This window comes from Theropithecus gelada, chromosome 12 (genome assembly GCF_003255815.1).
Source record: "Theropithecus gelada isolate Dixy chromosome 12, Tgel_1.0, whole genome shotgun sequence".
NCBI classification, from domain to species: domain Eukaryota; kingdom Metazoa; phylum Chordata; class Mammalia; order Primates; family Cercopithecidae; genus Theropithecus; species Theropithecus gelada.
Genome location: NC_037680.1, coordinates 11,122,348 through 11,142,279, shown reverse-complemented (window position 1 = coordinate 11,142,279; position 19,932 = coordinate 11,122,348). Strand labels below are relative to the sequence as shown.

At 39.4% G+C, this 19,932-nt stretch overlaps 1 protein-coding gene across 3 annotated transcripts in view; it reads left to right on the top strand.

Moving 5' to 3' along the window:
• Positions 1-19,932, top strand: part of NCKAP5 (NCK associated protein 5) — an 835,293-nt gene that overhangs the window by 495,508 nt on the left and 319,853 nt on the right. For all 3 annotated transcript variants that reach the window (XM_025404545.1, XM_025404546.1, XM_025404544.1), the window contains exon 5: positions 10,705-10,792. In XM_025404545.1, the coding sequence (XP_025260330.1) occupies positions 10,705-10,792 (88 nt within the window). The remainder of the gene's footprint in view (positions 1-10,704; positions 10,793-19,932) is intronic.

Here is a 19,932-nt window from a genome sequence, read left to right as displayed (position 1 = left end):
ACTCCTGAACTCAAGTGAACCTCCTGCCTCAGCCTCCCAAAGTGCTGGGGTTGCTAGTGTAAGCCACTGTGCCCAGCCAAGAGAAGCAATCTTGATTGTCCAGGTCACATTTTATTTTTCTTTCACCAAGGTAAAATGTAAAATACTAATCTTTATCAAATGGGGGGAAAGAGGCTCCAGGTTGTTATTACATTAGTTTTCTAGAAGAGAACTGCCTCTAATTAGAATTTAAGGTGCATCCTCACTATAAATTAAAGTATTATTATTTCTAAACACAGTGGCCAATAAAGATAAATATGGGGGGCCAGTAATAAATTCAGCCATCTGTTGTCTTCAAAGTTCTCCCGAGGTTTGAACACTGAGCTGTAAAGATCTATCCCCAAAATAATAAATTTATTTTTAAAGTGGTTGTCTTGGCAATTCAGAGTCGTTTTTGAGCAGTATCAGACTCAGAGAATGTTTGTGCTTCAGATTACTCAAGAAAATAAAAAGCAGACCTAATGCTGGATGTATGTGTGGAATTTTGTATTTTGAAGACTTTTTTAAGGCCACATTTGGTGAGGATAGGTTCTGAGGTTGAGTAGATAAGCTCATGAGACTGAACGTGGGAAATGATGTTAACTATTGACTATTAATAAAATCAATCACATTAATAATTATAATTGTTACATTAATGTAAAACGTGGCTCTATTTAGGGAAATAATCCGTGTTGTAGACCTGTTGTGCATTATCTGGATAGAGCGTCAATCCTGGCTTCAAACTGTTAACCAGGCAAGTAAAAGCCAGCGCGGTGTATTTCTCCTTTATGGCATTTACTTGCACATGTGAGATATTCTTTCTCCCTCCCCCTCTTTTTGTGGATGAATGTGAACTCTACAAACACGTGAATCCATAAATGCAATTTTGTATTCTGCCGCTGTTGAGCAAAAACACTTGAGATTTGTTTGCTAACATTCAGGTGAGTCCCTTCTTCTCCATGTGCAAAATGGGACTTCCCTGAATGCCTGTCTCTGCTTCCCTTCCCTCTCCCAGTGGGCCTCTCTCCATGCAGTGAGCTCCCCATGCAGGATCAGTGCAAGCCTGCCTAGGAGAAAATTTATGTCACTTTCTCTTCACTGGAGTGAATATGATGCAGTAATTCAAATTGGACTAGCATCTTTCGATCTGTTTATGAATGCTCTTGCATCCTCATGAGTGAATTAGAGCGCTGTGGTTTCTGTGAAGTGGTGTTATTCTTGCAAAATTTGTGCTGAATTAAAAATATATATCATCTAGGAAAGAAGTAAGAAACTCCAGGCCTCCAACATTTATCCAGAGTAAGTTTCCATTTCAATGCAGTTTTCAGTTCTGTTCACTGTAGATTTACTGTTCCTAACTATTGCAGTGAGGATAAGCAGAGATTGGGTTAAGAGCATCCAAGTCACAACCAACCTGGGGATTGTTCCTGCTTACGTGCTCAGGTGTGCTAGCTTCTAAGGGAGGAAATTCTCATTTCTAAGGAAACAAGTGGTGCAGCTGGGCAGAACCCAGTTCTACACCAGCAGTTTCCACATGAACAGTTTGCTCTTGGAATTGAAAATTAGTCAGCTTTCCTTTAGACTCCCAGACCTGAGGGAAGCTTTGCATTGCAATTAAAATGGGAAGGTAGGATAGTTTGTTGAGGAAGGCAGTGGAACTAGAATGAGAAACAGAAACTTAAAAGAAAATTATATGAGAGGCAATGCAAAGTATGTTCTTCATTAAGGTAATTGTCCTATTCTGTCTCTCCCAGGTAGGAGAGCAGTGGGCTGTCTTGGCAGAGATTAGTCTGCCAGGAGCCTGACACTGGTAAGGCAGGGATTGAATCTAGAACCTTTCCTCATTAAGGTACTGTTCTAAACACCATAGCTAATTAGCTGAGTTGAAACATATAGACATTCAATGTAACAAAAAGAACAGTTAGATATTTGGTTTGTTTTACTTCTGACCAAGGGACTTGCATCTTAGCTGCATGTGTCATAGCTGAAGACTTAGCCCCTTCAGTCTTGCTGGCATTTCTCACTGTCACTACTTCTCTTTGACTAGTCACCTGCATATATAGGTCTATGGGAAGTGAAAATATAAAGACGCAGGCAACAAACAAGTGTAAAAAATCTACTAGGTTCATTCATTCACTCCACAAAGAATTTATCAAATATCTACCTGGTAACTAAGCTTTGCATAGTTCCTGTGGATAGCATAAGCGACAAGGCGGAGTCAGTGACCTCAAGAGGAGAGCTCAGAGTGTTAAGAAAACACAAAGGGAGGGTTCCTTAGGGAAAGAACAGGTCAAGGCTTGGCTCTGTATTTTCTGTGGCATTTGGGTGAAATTGAGAGTACCCAATGGCCAGGATATATATTTCCATGTATAGCTGGTCTTAAATGCTTCAACAGGTAAATAACAGTTGTTATAATGCACAGTTGTTTCCACTTTTCCAAGGTTTCACTTTCTACAGTTTTAGTTACCTGAAGTTCAACCAGTTAAAAATTGGTGAGGATCGTACAATAAGATATTTTGAACAAGAAGGAGAGACCACATTTGCATAACTTTTATTACAGTGTGTTGTCATAATTATTCTATTTGATTATTAGTTGTTATTGTTGATCTCTTACTGTGTCTAATTTACACATTAAACTTTATCATAGACATGCATGTATAGGAAAAAGCAAAGTATATATAGTATCCAAGGTTTTAGATATTCACTGGGGGGATCTTGGAACATATCCCCCATGGCTAAGAAGACTTCTGTATCACTGTGCATAAAGCCTAGATCTGGAAGAATTTCGATCTAATTGGGAGAAAAGATTGACTAATGCAAGTACAGTCATCCCTCAGTTTCCATGGGGGATCCATTCCAGGACCCCTCCTCAGACACCGGAATCTGGGGATGCTCAGCTTTCTTATATAAAATGGCATAATACCATATTTTCTTATAACCTACACACATCATCCTGTATACTTTGGATCATCTCAAGATTACTTTTAATACCTAATATGATGCCTACACTTCATTCATGTGGATTCAGTGTAATACTCAGTGCATGGCAAATTCAAGATTTGCTTTTTGGAACTTTGTGCAGTTTTTTTTCCTGAATATTTTCAATCTACCATTGGTCGAATCCACAGATGCAGAACTCACAGATACGAAGGGCTTACCTGTACAGCATTTGCAAGTAACAAGAACCCATCAATCCAGATGTTACCATGTGATAACAGTATAGCAGAAAATGTTGATACCCAGCCAAGTCAACGCCAGCGTGGTTTAAATACTTGAGTGAATGCTGATGTGGCACAGTAGAAAAAGATTCGAAGTTTGGAGTCAAACAGTTCCAATACCAACTCTACTATTACTGGGAGTATCATCTTGAATGAGTTCCTTATTCTCATGGAACCTCAATGTACACATTTTTAAAAAATGAAATGACATATTTTTGATGCATTTCAAAGTAAGTCAACTGTAATCCCAACACTTTAGGAGGTTGAGACATGAGGCTCAGGAGTTCAAGGCCAGTCTGGGAAACATGGCAAAACCCCGTCTCTCCAAAAAATACAAAATTTAGCCAGGCATTGATGGTTCATGCCTGTAGTCCCAGCTATCTGGAGGCTGAGGAAATCACTTGAGCCTGGGAAGTGAAGGTTGCAGTGAGTCAAGATTGCACCACTGCAACCTTCCAGCCTAGGTGACAGAGTGAGACCCTGTCTCCAAAAAAAAAAAAAAAATGTAAGTCAAAGGCATATTCCCAAGATGCACACATAGATCAATAACTGGAATTCCATATGTGTTGACAGTTCCCTTTTATTGATAAAATTTACATACAATGAAATGCATAAATCTTAAATATAACACTGGCTGAATTCCAACAAGTGCATATACCTGTGCAGTCCAAATCCCTATGGAGTTACGGAACATTACTCTCATCCCAGGAAGTTCCTTTATATCCTTCCCAGTCAATCCCTGCCACCACCCAAGGCAATTGCTATTCTTAAATTTTCCACTGTAGATTAAATTTGCCTAGAATAGAATTTCGTATAAATGGAATCATATAGTAGTTTGTCTTTTGTGTGTGGCTTCTTTCACTTAGCATAGTTTGTGAGATTCTTCATATTGCTGCATGCATCAGTTATTCCTTTTGATTGCTGGTACATATTTCACCATAGGAAATGCATAGGATAGTTGTATGTTGACGGACACCTGTTTTGGATTTTTAAAATTAAAAACTTATTTAAAAATTTTAGAAATTCATCATAATAGACTAAGGTTAGGATTTAAACTAGGGCTTTGGACAAGAATTAATACTAGTCACATTGTGAAGGTTCAAGGAACAGACTAGTTTGGTTATATACAAATAAGTGAATTCTGTTTGTCTTGAACATCTAAGGTAAAGTATGCATAGATATTTAACCCTGCTACATAGGCATCCAATAAGAGGGAGCTAGTATTTTATTGCAAGTATTCCTTCTTTTCCAGCCAATATGGGAGTGGGCTGGTCCGCTTTGTTGTCATTGGCTCTAGAAGATGAGCATTGTTCTCTACATGGGGCTGTGTTGTGTCAGGGTTTCCTAGGAGGGAGGCCTCAGGTGAAGGAGGGGTGCTTCAGTGACCCCATTCCCCCTGCCTCTTTCTAATTTAACTGCAGCCTCTTTCTTGCTGTCATTAAATGAAGTTCAGTCATGGTGAGACCTTTTCTTAAATTGACACAGTTTCTCAAAGTGAGAAGATCGGGAGTCAAATACAGTGAAACACAAGGAAAAGCAATTTGCAAGTTTCAGCAGCAGCTCTTGACAAACTTCATGATATGGGGGAATCAAAGGGAATGTGATGGGCACTTCTTGCAGCCTCTCACCTGATTAGAAGAATATTAAGGACTGTTGAATAATTTCATGGTTAATTTCATTATTAAGTTGGCATTTCATTAATCAGCAAGTAAACATGTTAAAATATTTTCTAAAGACAAAATTTAATTTGGTTCAGCCTTCAGTTGAATGAGCCCTATCAGTTATCAGTGTGAGTTGGAGAGAATGATTTCTTGAGTGGCTTCTTGTTTTCTGTTCTTTTCCATTTCTGTCAAAAATGAAGTTAGTCTCAACTGAATATCTGAATATATGGGTCAATAAGAACAATTTGGTGTAATACTTGGATCAGTCCCTAGAGTGTCATTAATCAAAACAGAGGGCTAGATTTTGGGTTGGGGTTGGAGGCAAGGCATGTGAAGAAGCCCACAGTCATTTACATGTTGGAATAAACAGCTTCTAATGTAGGTTGGAGCCATATTTTCCAACACCGCTTTCATTATTGCATAAGTCAAGGTCTTCAAAATCCAATCCATATTCTCTGATTACAAAGAAGGCCTTTGATATTATCAAGTGTTGTCTTACCATGAAAGTCTTCAGGAAACCACTATGTTTTAACATTTTCTTTCAGAAGCATCTTCCTTTGGTGTCTAGACGGACTAGCTCTTGAGACACTGGAAACAGATCCAATGACAAGTATCCCAGTGGTCTGCACTTTAAAAGGAGGTCAATGACAAAGGTGGTCCTCTGGGAACCGGGAGAGAATTTAGTTAGAATGGCTTCCTGATCCTGCTCTTGGGTGCTTTTGAATTGTTACTCTTCTAATGCATTAGTTTTAATATGCTGTTTCCCTAATTTTCACTTAGTGCCCTTCTTAAGCGAGGTTTTTGCTTCTCCCAGAGGAAACACTATAATAAGAATTTATTGATTACATAATGTGTACCTTAAAAAATGGAATCTATTTTAATAATATGAAATGCCTGCATTTATACCTAATGTTACCTGAGACATACTGTTTGCATATGTATTTAGTTTATTTCCTCTGGCTGTCCTAGGCGTTAACGTTTTAAAAATTGTTCACTTGATGTACATTAGAATTTATTACAACTCATTAAGTATAATTTTGGTTTCTATATTTTTAGTTATGGCGGCTACTTGACCAATATTTAGGGGAAAAAAGGTCTTAGTTTCAGGTGGGAGAAGGAGATGGAGAGCTAGAAGACATGAGTTAAGGTGAGTGTTTAAGGATAAATTGCAACCAGCTATTTAATAAACAAACAAAAACACACAAAACTCTGCCCAAGCCTGAACCGGAGGGAGGAATTGGCTTATTTCTTAATCATATTTGGGAGACAGATGGTGGAACTGTACTGTGCGCTGACTAGTAATGCAAACTTTCTTTCATTAGCTGTCGAAATAATAAAAAGAAGCAAAATGTCATTGGGCAGCAAACAACAATGGATGATGCTTCAGTCTTTGATTTTCAGGAAAATAGAGAAGTTTGTTAAATGACAATTTTTTTTAAAAAAAGATGTCATCAGGGAGTAAATAATGGCGTATTCTTATCAAGTTTAAAACATTTTCTCTGTGACCAGATTCATAGAGGTTATAAAAAGATAGGACAACTTGATTTTTAGCAAGGGTTAGGATGGGGCCCTGTGACTCTGTTCCAAGACGTAGGAAGGAAATGTAGTTGGTTTTAATTAATCATAAAGTAGTGCCAGAAACGTGTTTACCATATTACTAAGGGTTCTGAACTGCTCAAGATTGTTTTAACAATTTCCTGTCCACCCCCACTTTTTCCTGTTTTTTAAGTATAAAGCCAAGAAAAATGGGGGAAAGGTGAGTAGATGTTTTTCTTTTTGATTCAGCAACTTGTGTCTAGAGCCTGTAATTATATAGAAGAGATAATTCAGCAAGATATGCATTGAGACAGGATTGTGTTTTAACTTAGTAAAAAATAATATGATTTCATTTTAACCGAGTTCTATTTGGCCACTTTTAAGTCAGATGTTTATAAATGAATGCAATAAGGATTAAAAGAAGACATCCAGCTTCTGTGCTAAGGTGGGAAGAAAGTAGACTAATATTTACAATACCAGGAGACCAGGCCCTTATCTGCCAGGAACAAGCTGAGTGATCTTGGGCAAGTCTTAGGACCACTGTCATTACTTCCTTGTTTATGATAGTTCTGCAAACGTGATGGAAAATGTGATACCACTCAAGAGCTTGTTTACATAAAATGAAATAAAACATTAGCAATCAGTTCTGACCACTTATTATTTCAGAATTTGTGACTTCTTTGCACCGATTTTTTTTTTTTTTTTCACATAAGCTTAGTTTTTCTCATGCTCTCTCCAGGTCAGAAATGGTTGCCTTCTTGGGTTCAGCATCCAAAGTTGTTTGCCAAGATAACTCCTAGTCAGGAGTTAAGACTCTTACTCATTTAAAACCATTTCTCTGAATGTCAGTAAGGTCAAGTAGAAAGAGACTGCTGTATTTAGAGTCAGTAAAAATAGTGTCATACAAACTTCCTATCCAACTAACCACGATCCCTTAAGCAAACCATCCAACCTTTCTGTGCCTTAGGTTTCTCATCTACCCAATAGATAGAATGATTTTTTAAAAGTAGATTATAATGATGAACAGATGAGACAGTTCTTTGACAAGTTAAAAGTACTATTAAATTGAGTTATTATTAATAACATAAGATTTGTGAAAATATAGGGAACAGCTTCTGCTCTCTCAAGTGGTTACATGCCGAGGTAGGTGGCTTGTATAAATGTGTGGTCACAAATCATTTTTAGAGTACTCATAACCAGTGTCCACTATCTTCCTGAAAACCCAAATGAGTCCTTGTGTCATCCTCTGTGAAGGCAGAATTTCTCCAATTAATAATCTAGATCTGGCCTGTCCCCGTGGTCTGCAGTTTCCTCACTCTGCTGTTGAGTAGTGATGTGCCATATTAGAAAGGTGGCATTCTGAACTGTCCTGTCCTGCTTACTGCAATGGCTTTCCCACATAAGCAGATTCACTGGTCTCCTAGAGCCCTTAATTTGTCATACGAGAAGCTCTCAGTAAGAGGGAGAAGCTGGATCAGCCTGCTATTCCTCAGAATTCTCTTCAACCAGTGTCATACTGAGTCACTAAAATACATGCTTCAAGATGGGACTGGAAAAGACAACCAGTTCAGGTTCTGGACTGAGAGCACTGTGTTCAGGGCATTGAGTCCAGGCTTCTTGCTCCCAAAGTTGGGTCTACGAATCTTCATAATGGGCCCCAATGACCAGGTCATCCAGACACAGTCTGAACATACAGGGTAAGTGTCTGGTATAGACTAACGAATTCATACTTTAAAAAAATGAATTAGCAAAGGATTTATATAAGAATGTCTACTGACATTGTATCTATTTTACCTACAATTGAGAGAGATACATTAGAAATACACGGCATAGTCCTATGCCAAATGTTGTCATTTGTTCCAGAAGATAAGACTTGCATCTACAAAATATTTGAGCATTAAAGTGATGGATTTTTAAGTGATAGAGTAAATGGTTTGAAGTATAGGGCTATAAGAATTCAAAGAAGCAGGAGATCAATGAAGAGATATCTTAGGAAGTGAAACTTAAGGTAAATTTGGAAAGAGGGATGAAATATAGGAAGATGAAAGTGAGGTGGCATTCTAAGAAGTATCACCAGCAGTAGCAAATGTCTGGAAATGGGAATGGGTGTGTTTCCTTTACTTTTTACTTCAGGGTAATGGGGAATCACTGGAGGTACACATTTAAAACAGAACAGGATTATAACATGTAATATATATTATAATTTGTAGAAACACTTATAAATGTGTATAAAGAGGTATATGTAAAGATGTTGTTTGAAATAAAAATTTTGAAGTAATTTAAATTTCATAAGTAGGGGAATGCTTAAATGACTGACATTCTCAACATGACATACTAGGAAGCACATTCATGTGCCACATAATGATATTTGGTCAACCGTGGACTGGATGCAAAACAGTGTTCTCTTAAAACTATAATGGAGCTGAAAAATTCCTGTTGGCTGCTGACATCTTGATGATCCTGACCTTGCATAGACTAATGTGTTTGTTTGTGTGTTACTTTTTAATAAAATAATGTAAAAATTTTTTTTGGGGGGGGGGGTTTGTGTTCTTTTGAGACAGAGTTTTGCTCTTGTCGCCCAGACTGGAGTGCAGTGGCATGATCTCAGCTCACTGCAAGCTCTGCCTTCTGGGTTCAAGTGATTCTTGTGCTACAGCTTCCAGAGTGGCTGGATTACAGACACCTGCCACCACACCCCAGCTAATTTTTGCATTTTTAGTAAAGATGGAGTTTCACCATGTTGGCCAGGCTGCTCTTGAACTCCTGACCTCAGGTGATCCATCCACGTTGGCCTCCCAAAGTGTTGGGATTATTGGCATGACCCACCCTACCTGACCAAAAATATTTTGTTTGTTTGTTTGTTTGTTTTTAGATGGAGTCTCTTTCGCCCAGGCTGGAGTGCAGTGTTGCGATCTCAGCTCACTGCAAACTCCTCCTCCCAGGTTCAAGTGATTCTCCTGTCTCAGTCTTCCAAGTAGCTGAGATTTCAGGAGTTTGCCATGGCACCCAGCTAATTTTTGTATTTTTAGTAGCGATAGGGTTTCACTATATTGGTCAGGCTAGTCTCAAACTCCTGACCTCAGGTGACCTACCCACCTCGGCCTCCCAAAGTGCTGGGATTACAGGCGTGAGCCACCGTGCCCAGCCAAAAAATGTCTTTTAAAACAATTTTTAAAAACCTTATATACTAAGGACATACAGGAAATATTTTATATAACTTATACATGTTTATGTTTTAAGATAAATGTCATTACAAGCATCAACGAGTTTTTTAAAAATTTAAAAGTTTATAAAGTAAAAATTTTAGTAAGCTGAGGTTAATATTGAAGAAAGAAAAATATTTAGTGCAGTGTGAATTTGCAGTGTTTAAAGTGTACAGTGTCCATAGTGTGCAGTAATGTCCTGGGCCTTCACATTCAGTCACTCCTCACTGACTCACCCAGAGAAACTTCCAGTGCTGTGAGCTCTGTTCGTGGCAAGTGGCCTATACAGGTGCGCCATTTTAAGTCTTTTATATGGTATTTTTCCTGTACCTTTTCTGTATTTAGGTATCTTTAGATACACAAATATTATTGTTTTATAATTTTTCTACAGTGCTCAGGACATTAACGTTTTATACAGGTTTGTAGTCTAGGAGCAACAGGCAATACCATATAGCCTAGTTGTGTAGTAGGCTATCCCATCTGGGTTTATGTAAGTCCACTCTATGTGGTTTGCACAATGACAAAATCACCCAATGATGCATTTCACCATTTCTCAGAATGTATTCCTGTTATGAAGCAATGCATGACTGTCGTTGAGAAGAATGAAGGAAATCTTTATGTGCTGTCATGGCAAGACCATCACAGAAAGACTTGACAGTAGATTAGTGGAAAGAAGGCATTCCTGTAATATTTGTTAACTTTGAAAATTGGTGTTTAAAAATAAAAGTGGTTTTTCCGAGAAGATTGATGTGGTGATACTGTATCAAATTAAAAAGAAGTCATTGGAAATAAAGAGGGATATTGGGAGATAGGTGCATGAGTTTAGATGTCCAAGAACAAAGAAGGGGACCTGAATGGTAGAGAAAGAGAATGTAGAGTCATCCAAAAGAATGGTTGCAAAGGACTTCATGACAGATAATTAACAGAAGATGAAGGCGAGAGAAGAGAAAAGAGATTTCCAGGTTGAAGCTTGGGGAATACGCATAGAAGAATGATTTCTACAACTTAAATGGATCCGTGTTAATTAGAAACCTTCTTTAAGAAATTCTTTGTATTTTTGTTTCTCAGGATGGAAGAAACAGTGCGAAATCTACTGCAGAGTCAAGGATCTCCAGAGCAGAAAAAAGAAGAAACTGTTAATATAATGGTCTATCAGGTACACCATGTTTATTATTCTTGGCTGGGTACTGGTCTGCTTGCTTTTCTTGTATTTCTCTAGATTTGTCCTCTCTAACCCAGAGATAAATAAAAGGCGTGTTCCAGACCCCAGTGCTAACAGCCACCTAGTCACCTCTGGTTTGAGGAATCATACACGTTTATTCCATTCATTCATTTCATAAACTCCTACTGTGAAACAGAGTGTAGATTTGATTCTAGGAAGATGCAAAAAATAAGTTTATGGTGAATGAGAGAGGCTTGTATAAGCATTGCAGCCTCTGTGGCCAGGAGTAAAAGAGAGCTGTGTACACCATTCTCTGGGAACACAGGAGTGAGAATGCCTCATCCTGGCTGAGGAGGTGAGGAGTAAATACTCGCCGGAAGTGTGACATTTAAGGTAGGCCTATGGAATAGAGAACTCCGTGAAGGGCGTTTCAGGGAGGAGGGACACCTAGGTAAAGGTGCAGTGGTGTGAATCTTCACAGCAGGCTTGTGGAGAATAAGCAGCTCCAGATAATTAAGTAATGACCTGGAAATAAAAAGTTACAGTGAGGCTGAGAGTACAGGGAAGAGCTGGATGGGGTCTGCGGTATGTGCAGTTCTCCTGGGTCTGGCCTTGCACCTCAGGCAACAAGGAGTCTAAAGAGGTTCAAAGAGAGTAGCGGTCAGTGAGATAACAGGTCTTTGTCTTCTTCTGAGAGCCCTTATCCCACTGTCCTTTAACACCAGCAAAGCTGCCAGGCCAGGAAGCAGGACTTCTAATCTGAGTATGGTCCAGGTTGCCTACATGGATGAGAAGGCTCTGGTATGGTGGAAAAGGGAAATACACTAGAAACAGCACAGACACTGTATATAGATGAATGTAGGACTTCTGCTGAAAATCACTTCAAATCACACGTAGAGACCCAGCATCCACTGCACAATTGTGTATGAAAAGCTTTAAAAGGCAAGGACATTGGTGGAAATGTGAGGTCATCACTGGGCAGCCCTAGGTTTTTGCTGGCTAAAAAGCCAGTGGGTTTGAGAAAGCAAGCATAGGAACCCAGCTGATTAGCATAATGTGGCATTAGCTTACCTGAATTTGTGAGTTCAGGGCTCTGTAATCCAACTGGTTGTGAAAAGGGATTGGGAGGAATATGTTAATACAAGTAAAAGCATCAAAGTAAGTTAAGAAATCTGGACATGGTTAACCTTAAGAGGCTGTATCCTAAATTGTTGATTCTTGAAATCTACACAGGGCTACTTCAAGAAGGCAGTAAGAATTCTTTCCCATGTGCAATGAATATAATGCAAAGAGTTGACTTAAGCTACCTCAAAAACCTAAAACTTTAACACCAGTGGGAATAGCAATAACTATACTGGCAGAGGTGAAGTAGGCTTGTGTGTCTACGTCCATACCTACTGTAAATGTGTGATGGGCTCACACAATAAATCCTAGGAAGCCAATTAATATTATAGCTCAAACTATAGCCATGTACCCAAATGGTTCTTTTTTTTTTTTTCCAGAGTAGTATGTTACGATGTGGGAGATTGTTCCGAATCCTGGTAGGATGAGAATATGGACTTTGGGATGACCGAGGAATCAGACAGCTTCATAAAGTTCATAATCAGTTAGCTTCATAAAAACAATGGAAAAATCACTAAGATCCATTTGTAGGGAAAGGGCTTAGATTCTTCTTGAGTGGGCAGTCTTGACAAAGGGAATGCGTGTTCAGCATTTCCTGATGTGTGGCCACCTAAAGTCAGGAAAAAAAATTTCAGTCCTCCTAGCTCTGAATTCTTCCTAGATATTATATCTGCTTTGGTACAAAGTTGAGGTGTAAGTAAAAAATGGGACTCAATTCTGCATTGAATGGTTCGATGCAGCCTAACAGGGTCATATGAATCTGTGAAGTAAATTATTTGTTCCCCATCACACATAACACCTGGCTTCATTAGAACTAAATAATCAGGCGTCACTCTTGGGCTATATCTGATTTCTTCATGGTGGATCTCCTTCATCCAGATTCATATTTTCTTTTGCTTATTCTCTTCTGAGCTCTTAAATAGTTATTAGCCAAATCTGTGGTGTAGACACTTAATATCATCAGCATTCATTTTGTGAAACTGGAAGTCGCTTAGAAAAACAGATGCTTTAAGAAATGTGTTTTATAACTGTTACCTCTCCATTGCCTAGTCTATTCGTTTTGGGAAATTAACTCTTTCCTCTAGGGAGAAGACAGTCATTAACTTGAATTAATGCTACACGATAGGGATGTTTCAGTCATTCCTTTAATTGGCCTCAGGCTCCTTATCTATAAAATGGGAGAGGGAGGTGGGTTACATGACCCGTAAAGGTCACTGTACATTTAACAAACATTTCCTGAACTTCTTGTATGCACTAGGGACAGCCTTGTACCCTGGGCATTCAATAAACGAGAAAAGAGAGAGGGAAGGTGATGCTGGGTGGCACCAAGTCCCAGGGAGAGCCCCTTCATCTCACAAATTCTATTATTCTAAATAAGGTTAATAGCAGCAAAATGGTTTATGCAAGATGTATGCATGGTGATACTAGTGAAGCACATAGTTAACACCTCCCTGCGGCCAAATTCTGCGTTTCAGGCAAGAGCTGGGAAATTTATTGCTTCATAATATGGGTCGTCATTAGCACACCTGTGTCAGATTTTCCAACTTGTAAGATTTCTCTGAAAGGAGCCAGAGGCCCATGTAAAGCTTAGGCCCCTGGGAAAGCTGGAGTTACTTTCATTTTCCACTGTGGTGGAAGTGTTTGTTCTGAGTCTTTTATCATTGAGCTAATATAATAATAGCAGAGTAATAGCTTTCTGTGTTCCAGGCCCCTGCTAATTGCTTTGCATGCATTAAAGGTAGTCATATTTTGTTCAGGGGGTGTGTTCCCAAAGACCTTTCATAATCTGTTGCTTGTGTAATTTATAGCTTGCATAATTCAACATGGATTCTCTCAAAGGACAATGGGTGTTTTCTGTTCAGCAACTGAGACGGTCCCACTATGTGGTAATCAAAGGTTTACAGTTTACCAGCTTTGCCATTCCTGACCTTTTTTTTAATTGGGGAATTTGCATGATTTCAAGTTTTGTGCATGAATTGACATTAATCACATTTTCATGTGACCACAATTTCAAATTTACCTAGTTCAGAGCCCCATCAAATGTGACTAGACTGTAGCTCATTCAGTCTCTGCAACAATTTTGTGCAGGAGGTGCTCTCACTATCCCTATCTTACAGATGTGGACATAGGCCCAGAGAGGTGAGTGCTTGCCTGAGGACGTACAACCAAGAAGTATCCTAGAAGGGTTTTGAACCCTGCTCCATCTGATTGCACAGCATTAGCTCTTATGCTGAGGACTTCCAGAGAGATGACACGATAGGGCCCAAGTTAAATGATAGGGCTGCTTATTATCTATGCTGAGACCTGAACCTGAGCCTTTCCGCTTTCTATCTGTAGCCCTTTCCATTTATTCCTCTATTCATTTGCTCACTCATTCATTCAAAATGTCAGTTATTCATTTACTTTCTTACCTACATGTGTTAGTTTCCCATTGCTACTGTAACAAACTTGGTGGTCTAAAACAACACAATTTATTCTCGTATAATTCGGAATGTCAAAAGTCCAAAATAACAGTATTGGTCAGTCTATATTCTTTCTAGAGGCCTCCAGGGAGAATTGCTTCTTTGCCTTTTGCAGAATCTAGCATTCCTTAGCTTGTGGCCCTTGCCTCTCTCTTTCCAGTCAATCTCTCCAGCCTCTGATTTCATCATCATATCTCATTTTCCTCTCTAGGGTCCCTCTTATAAGGACCCTGTGATGATATGGAGCCCAACTGGATAATTCATAAGAATTTCCTCATCTTGAGATCTTTAAGTTGATCAAATCTGCAAAAGTCCCTTTTGCCACATAAGGTAGCATATGCTCTCAGATTTCAGGGACTGGGATGTGGACATGTTTTGAGGATAGGTTTTATTCTGTCACACTAAGTAGTACATGGTAACTTGACAGGCTGAAAGTACCCAGAAGATACTGGTCTAAGTACCAGAGATGCAAAGATGCCTGACACAGGTCTTTTCCTGAAATGCTCAGTTTATAGGATGCTGGGGAGTAGGGAAGGAAGGTAGATAACCATATATATATTGAACAAAGTAATAGAAGCCAAAACAGAAGCTTACATACGTTCTGAGGGCACAAAGGAATGTGTCATGAAACCCACTGTTCTCTCTAGAGACTCTGCTTCCTAACTCAGGCTTATTTTTAATAGTCCACTTCTCTTTTAGTCTCTCTTGTCTCTTGAAATGGACATGAGAGTCATGAGCTTCCTCATGAGTTCCATGGGCTGCCTTTCTCAGAGCATCTTGTGTTCCCAGTGTTCTGGGACCATGTCTCATTGTCAGGGCACATATACTCGGTGCTTTACAGTTTGCAAAGCACTTATAGAACATGAATCTCAATGCTTTGTGCTTTACAGTTTGCAAAGCACTTATAAAACATGGATCTCAATGCTTGGTGCTTTACCGTTTGCAAAGCACTTATAGAACATGGATCTCAATGCTTGGTGCTTTATAGTTTGCAAAGCACTTACACAACGTGGATCTTATTTCTTTCTTCCAACAGCCACTAAAAGAGGTATTTTCAGGCTCATTTTATGACAAAGCTCATAGAGGTCTCGAATCTTCAGGGACTGAGATGTGGGTATCTTTTTAGGATGAACTCACAAATGCCAAGTGGTAGAACTAGAAATTAATCACATATTTTCTATATGCAATACTTGAAATTAAACTAAGCAGTTATCTGTGGAATATTTTGATGGTGTGGTGGAAAGCAGGCACAGTCTAAAATCTCAGGTCACAAAGTCACTGTCTCAAACTCATTTAGAAATCCAAAAATAAATAAAAATAAACTGAGATACATTAACCAGCTAGAAAATGTTCGATTCTCATTTCCCCTGTGTAAGTGACAAGCATATGAGTCATAGAAGTATTGTCGTATGTGCAGGAAGGTGACATATGTCCCTAGGATAGACTCATTTTATTGGGGAGAATGGAAGACCTGAAAAGATTAACTTTAAGGAGCTCAAGGAAGGGAAAGCACCTCCCGGGTCCCTGCTGCTTTGTCTTTCCAGCTCATTCTCTCTAGGTGTTTTAGAATTTCATATGTGTCATGTTTTGTATTAGTGTCACTCATGCGCTATTTCATTTACTTAAGTAAATTGGGAAACTTACGTTAGAAAAAAATTACAATTAGATATGAAAGGGGGCAATTAAGCATAAAGAAAATAGAGCAACCCGTTGGAGAGGGGCATCATTCCATCACATTCATCTGCCAAAATATTTAAACACGGACAGCCTGAGTAAGATGCAAATAGTCACAGAACTAACGCAGGACTACCCCCTTTACAGGGCTCCTATGTCCATAGCTACCTTCTGCGCTTCTTCATTGTAGCCGCCATGCTTCCTCTTGTTCCTGCTTTTCTGTATGGAATATGAATTGAATCACATTAGCTAACTCATTTAGAAAGAAGGTGAATGGACAAGTGGAAACAGTAACTGGGGGGAAAAGGACCCAATTATGGATACAGCTTCTGCCACTACGAGGACTTATGGCCTCAGATGGTCACTTAAAGTCTCTGGGTTCTTTGTTTTTCATATTTTAAAAGAAAGGAATTTAGACTAAATTAGAGATTATAAATCTGAATGTCTTCAGTCATCGATTAGTATAAAGTAGGCCAGATATGAGAAAAATCAAGTACCCTCTAGGGGATTACATTCCATTTTTTCACTTTTGATAAAGAAATAAATACAGAGCACTTTTTTCATTTGTTTTTTATTAATAGGCAAAAGCCTTGCTTTGAAAACCATGCCATGGCAACCCACACCTGCTTTAATGCTAGAAAAACAGGAGGGACTGGTGGGGACTATGGCAGGCTGGACAGCCTCTGTCTGGCCTGAGAGAAGCAGCCACAGCTCAGTGGCAGCAGATTCATTCAACCCAGAAACACACCAGTGCAGTAAGATGGCCACATGTTTCAAAAGATGATACGATTTCAAGTTTTATGGGAAATTTCTGAGTCTGTAAGTGATGCCTTTTTTTGTTTGTTTGCTTTTTTTGAGACGAAGTCTTGCTCTGTTGCCAGGCTGGAGTGCAGTGGCACGATCTCGGCTCACTGCAACCTCCGCCTCCTGGGTTCAAGCAATTCCCCTGCCTCAGCCTCCCAAGTAGCTGGGGCTACAGGTGTGCGCCACCACGCTTGGCTAATTTTTTATATTTAAGTAGAGACAGAATTTTACCATGTTGGCCATGATGGTCTTGATCTCCTGACCTCGTGATCTGCCCACCTCAGCCTCCCAAAGTGCTGGGATTACATATGTAGAATGATCGAAACGCGTGCTAAACCAAGGGAAACCCTTAGAACAGAATGATAATTTCAAAGGTTTCCTCTTGCTCTTAAAACTCTGGGATTTTGGCACTACTCTTCCCAATGCTATAAGGCCTAGACTACATAAGGTATAGCATAGACCACTTATCTGACCTAATTAATACTATCCAACACTTATTGAGCACCTGCAATGTACCAGTCACTATACTTATCATTCTACATGTATGAACTCACTGAATTTTCATAAAATGCTATGAAATAGTTACTGTAATTTCACCTATTTTACAGAAGAGGAAACTGAGGCACAGAGAAATTAAATAGTTGGCCCAAAGTTACACATTGCCAATATTAGGTCACTCGAGATCCTTTGCACCCTTTTAATTAGCTGGGTAGACTGCTATAAAAATGGAGTGCTTGGTGAGTCATTGCCCCAGTGGAGAGCAGAGAGAGGTAAGTACAGTGATCAGCAAAATTTTAACGATGTCCAGGTTTTTGGTTCTCTCTACCTCTATCCCACCTTCTTAAAGAGTCCTGAGCTGTTGTGTTTTCTGGGCCCAGGTCTATTCTTTCCAAAGATGGTCTTTGTTCAGTCATCGATCCCTTAGTCTGCATCTAGAGCAATGTCGTATGTTTCCCCAAGTTATTTCCAGTTACAGTGATCTAACTGAACATCATAATTACTTTTTCCTTAAATAATTCTTTAAACATACTCTTAGATGTAATTAAGCATGGGGAAAGAGGCCCTTTTCCAGTTATCCCTAAGTTTATCAGTCATGAAATATATATCCAGTTCCTTTTATGGTATGTGGAAAGCACATGACATGGCCTGAGACCTTCCTCACTGAAGCCCAAGACTTGCCTGGCAGAGATATTATTTCACAGATTATAATTATTATCAGAGGTGGCAGGAAATTTTTGACTTTGAACTTTACCTTTGTTGTGCCAGACCTGTATTGACTTCAATAGGGGTAGCACCATGTTCGAGAGGCCAAAGAAGACACCCAGAGCCAGTGGAGGAGACACAGGGTTTATTGAGGGAACTTACATACAGGGTGGTCCAGTGGCTGCAGGCTGGACGGGAGAACCACAACTGCTTGCAAAAAGCATGCAGTTTATATAGCATTTTCACTTAGCACCCTCCCCCTAGCAACCTCCACCTGGCAACTGTCATCTAACCCAAAAGAGAGGGCCTCGATCACCTGTCCTGCCTGCGTTCCATAGGATGGGTCATGGGTTCTGATGTTCCTCATTGATAAGGAATGAATCCCTGGATTGTCCACTCCTGGATTCATAAGCTTGGTACTCCAAACACATATTCTTCTTACACCGTAGGGTCATTCTCAGGGTACGCTTAAGTTATTGCTGTCAGGTGTGTCTGCCTTATATCCTCCTCCTTTCCTTATAATGATTTAAGTATACTTTAAGCAAACCCTAAAATTTAAATACACCACAGAGAAAAGTTAGGGTTGAAAAATTACATTATTAAACTATCAATTACAAATGATATCTCTTTTTAAAGAAAGCTCCTTTAAATAACCATATCTTTAGTATAAAATGTAAATTTTCCAAATTTCTAACATAATAGATTTTATTTTCATGAACGTATGTACACACAAGGCAAAATTGAAGTGTTTGTGGTTTTCAAAGAACTGGAAAGGTCCTAACTAGTTCATCGAAGCCCTGATTGAGTATCAGAATCACCTGAGGGACTTGCAACAGAATCTGCTCTATGGGCATCTCCTTAAACCTGCTGAGTTCAAATGATGCGGGCTGGCACTCTGCTTGGTTTTGTTGTTTCCAGTTTTGACAGAACATTTTGATTCCCCTTGTCCATAGATCTGTGCTGGGAATCAGTGCGGTACATCAACACCCATTCATTTCGCCATAACCTTTTCCCTCATTTTGAAAAGGTTAAAATAGAGTTGAAGTGAAGTTCACAGCCCAAAGTGTTACTCCAGCACATGCTATATTCATCTATGCTGATTTTTTTTTTTTCTTTTTCAATGGAGTCTCGCTCTGTCGCCCAGGCTGGAGTGCAGTGGTGCAATCTCCGCTCACTGCAAGCTCCACCTCCCGGGTTCACGCCATTCTCCTGCCTCAGCCTCCCGAGTAGCTGGGACTACAGGCGCCCGCCACCACGCCCGGCTAATTTTTTGTATTTTTTAGTAGAGACGAGGTTTCACGGTGTTAGCCAGGATGGTCTCGATCTCCTAACCTCATGATCCTCCCACCTCAGCCTCCCAGAGTGCTGGGATTACAGGCGTGAGCCACCGCGCCTGGCCCATCTATACCGATTTTTATACACACAACACCTGTTTCAGTAAGTACCCTGGAAGTTAATCAGCGAAGAAAAGTGAACTCTTAAGAGAGCTCGATTGTAATTTTCAGAAGTTCTTTAGAAAGTGCTTCCTTACTTTTTCTTTCTTTTTTTTTAGCCTTAACAAAATGTGGTAAACAAATGTAAATATGTAGATCGGCAGTGGGTACATTGAGTGAGTGAGTGCACACCAGTTGGGAAAAGAAATCTAAAATTCTGTTTGTTGATAGAGTGGCTAAGTCTCTGCACAGTTATTTATAACATCTTAATACACGATAGGGATATGAAGTATTTTTATTGAGAGCTTTTATTTATGTCTGTGGCCTATAATCTTGAGAAGTCTCAAGGGTTTTTGATTCTGCTTTAAGCAATTGGTCTTTTCTATGAATTGTTATGAACTTCGAATAGCTGCTAAAGTGGGTGATGGTGGTAAAG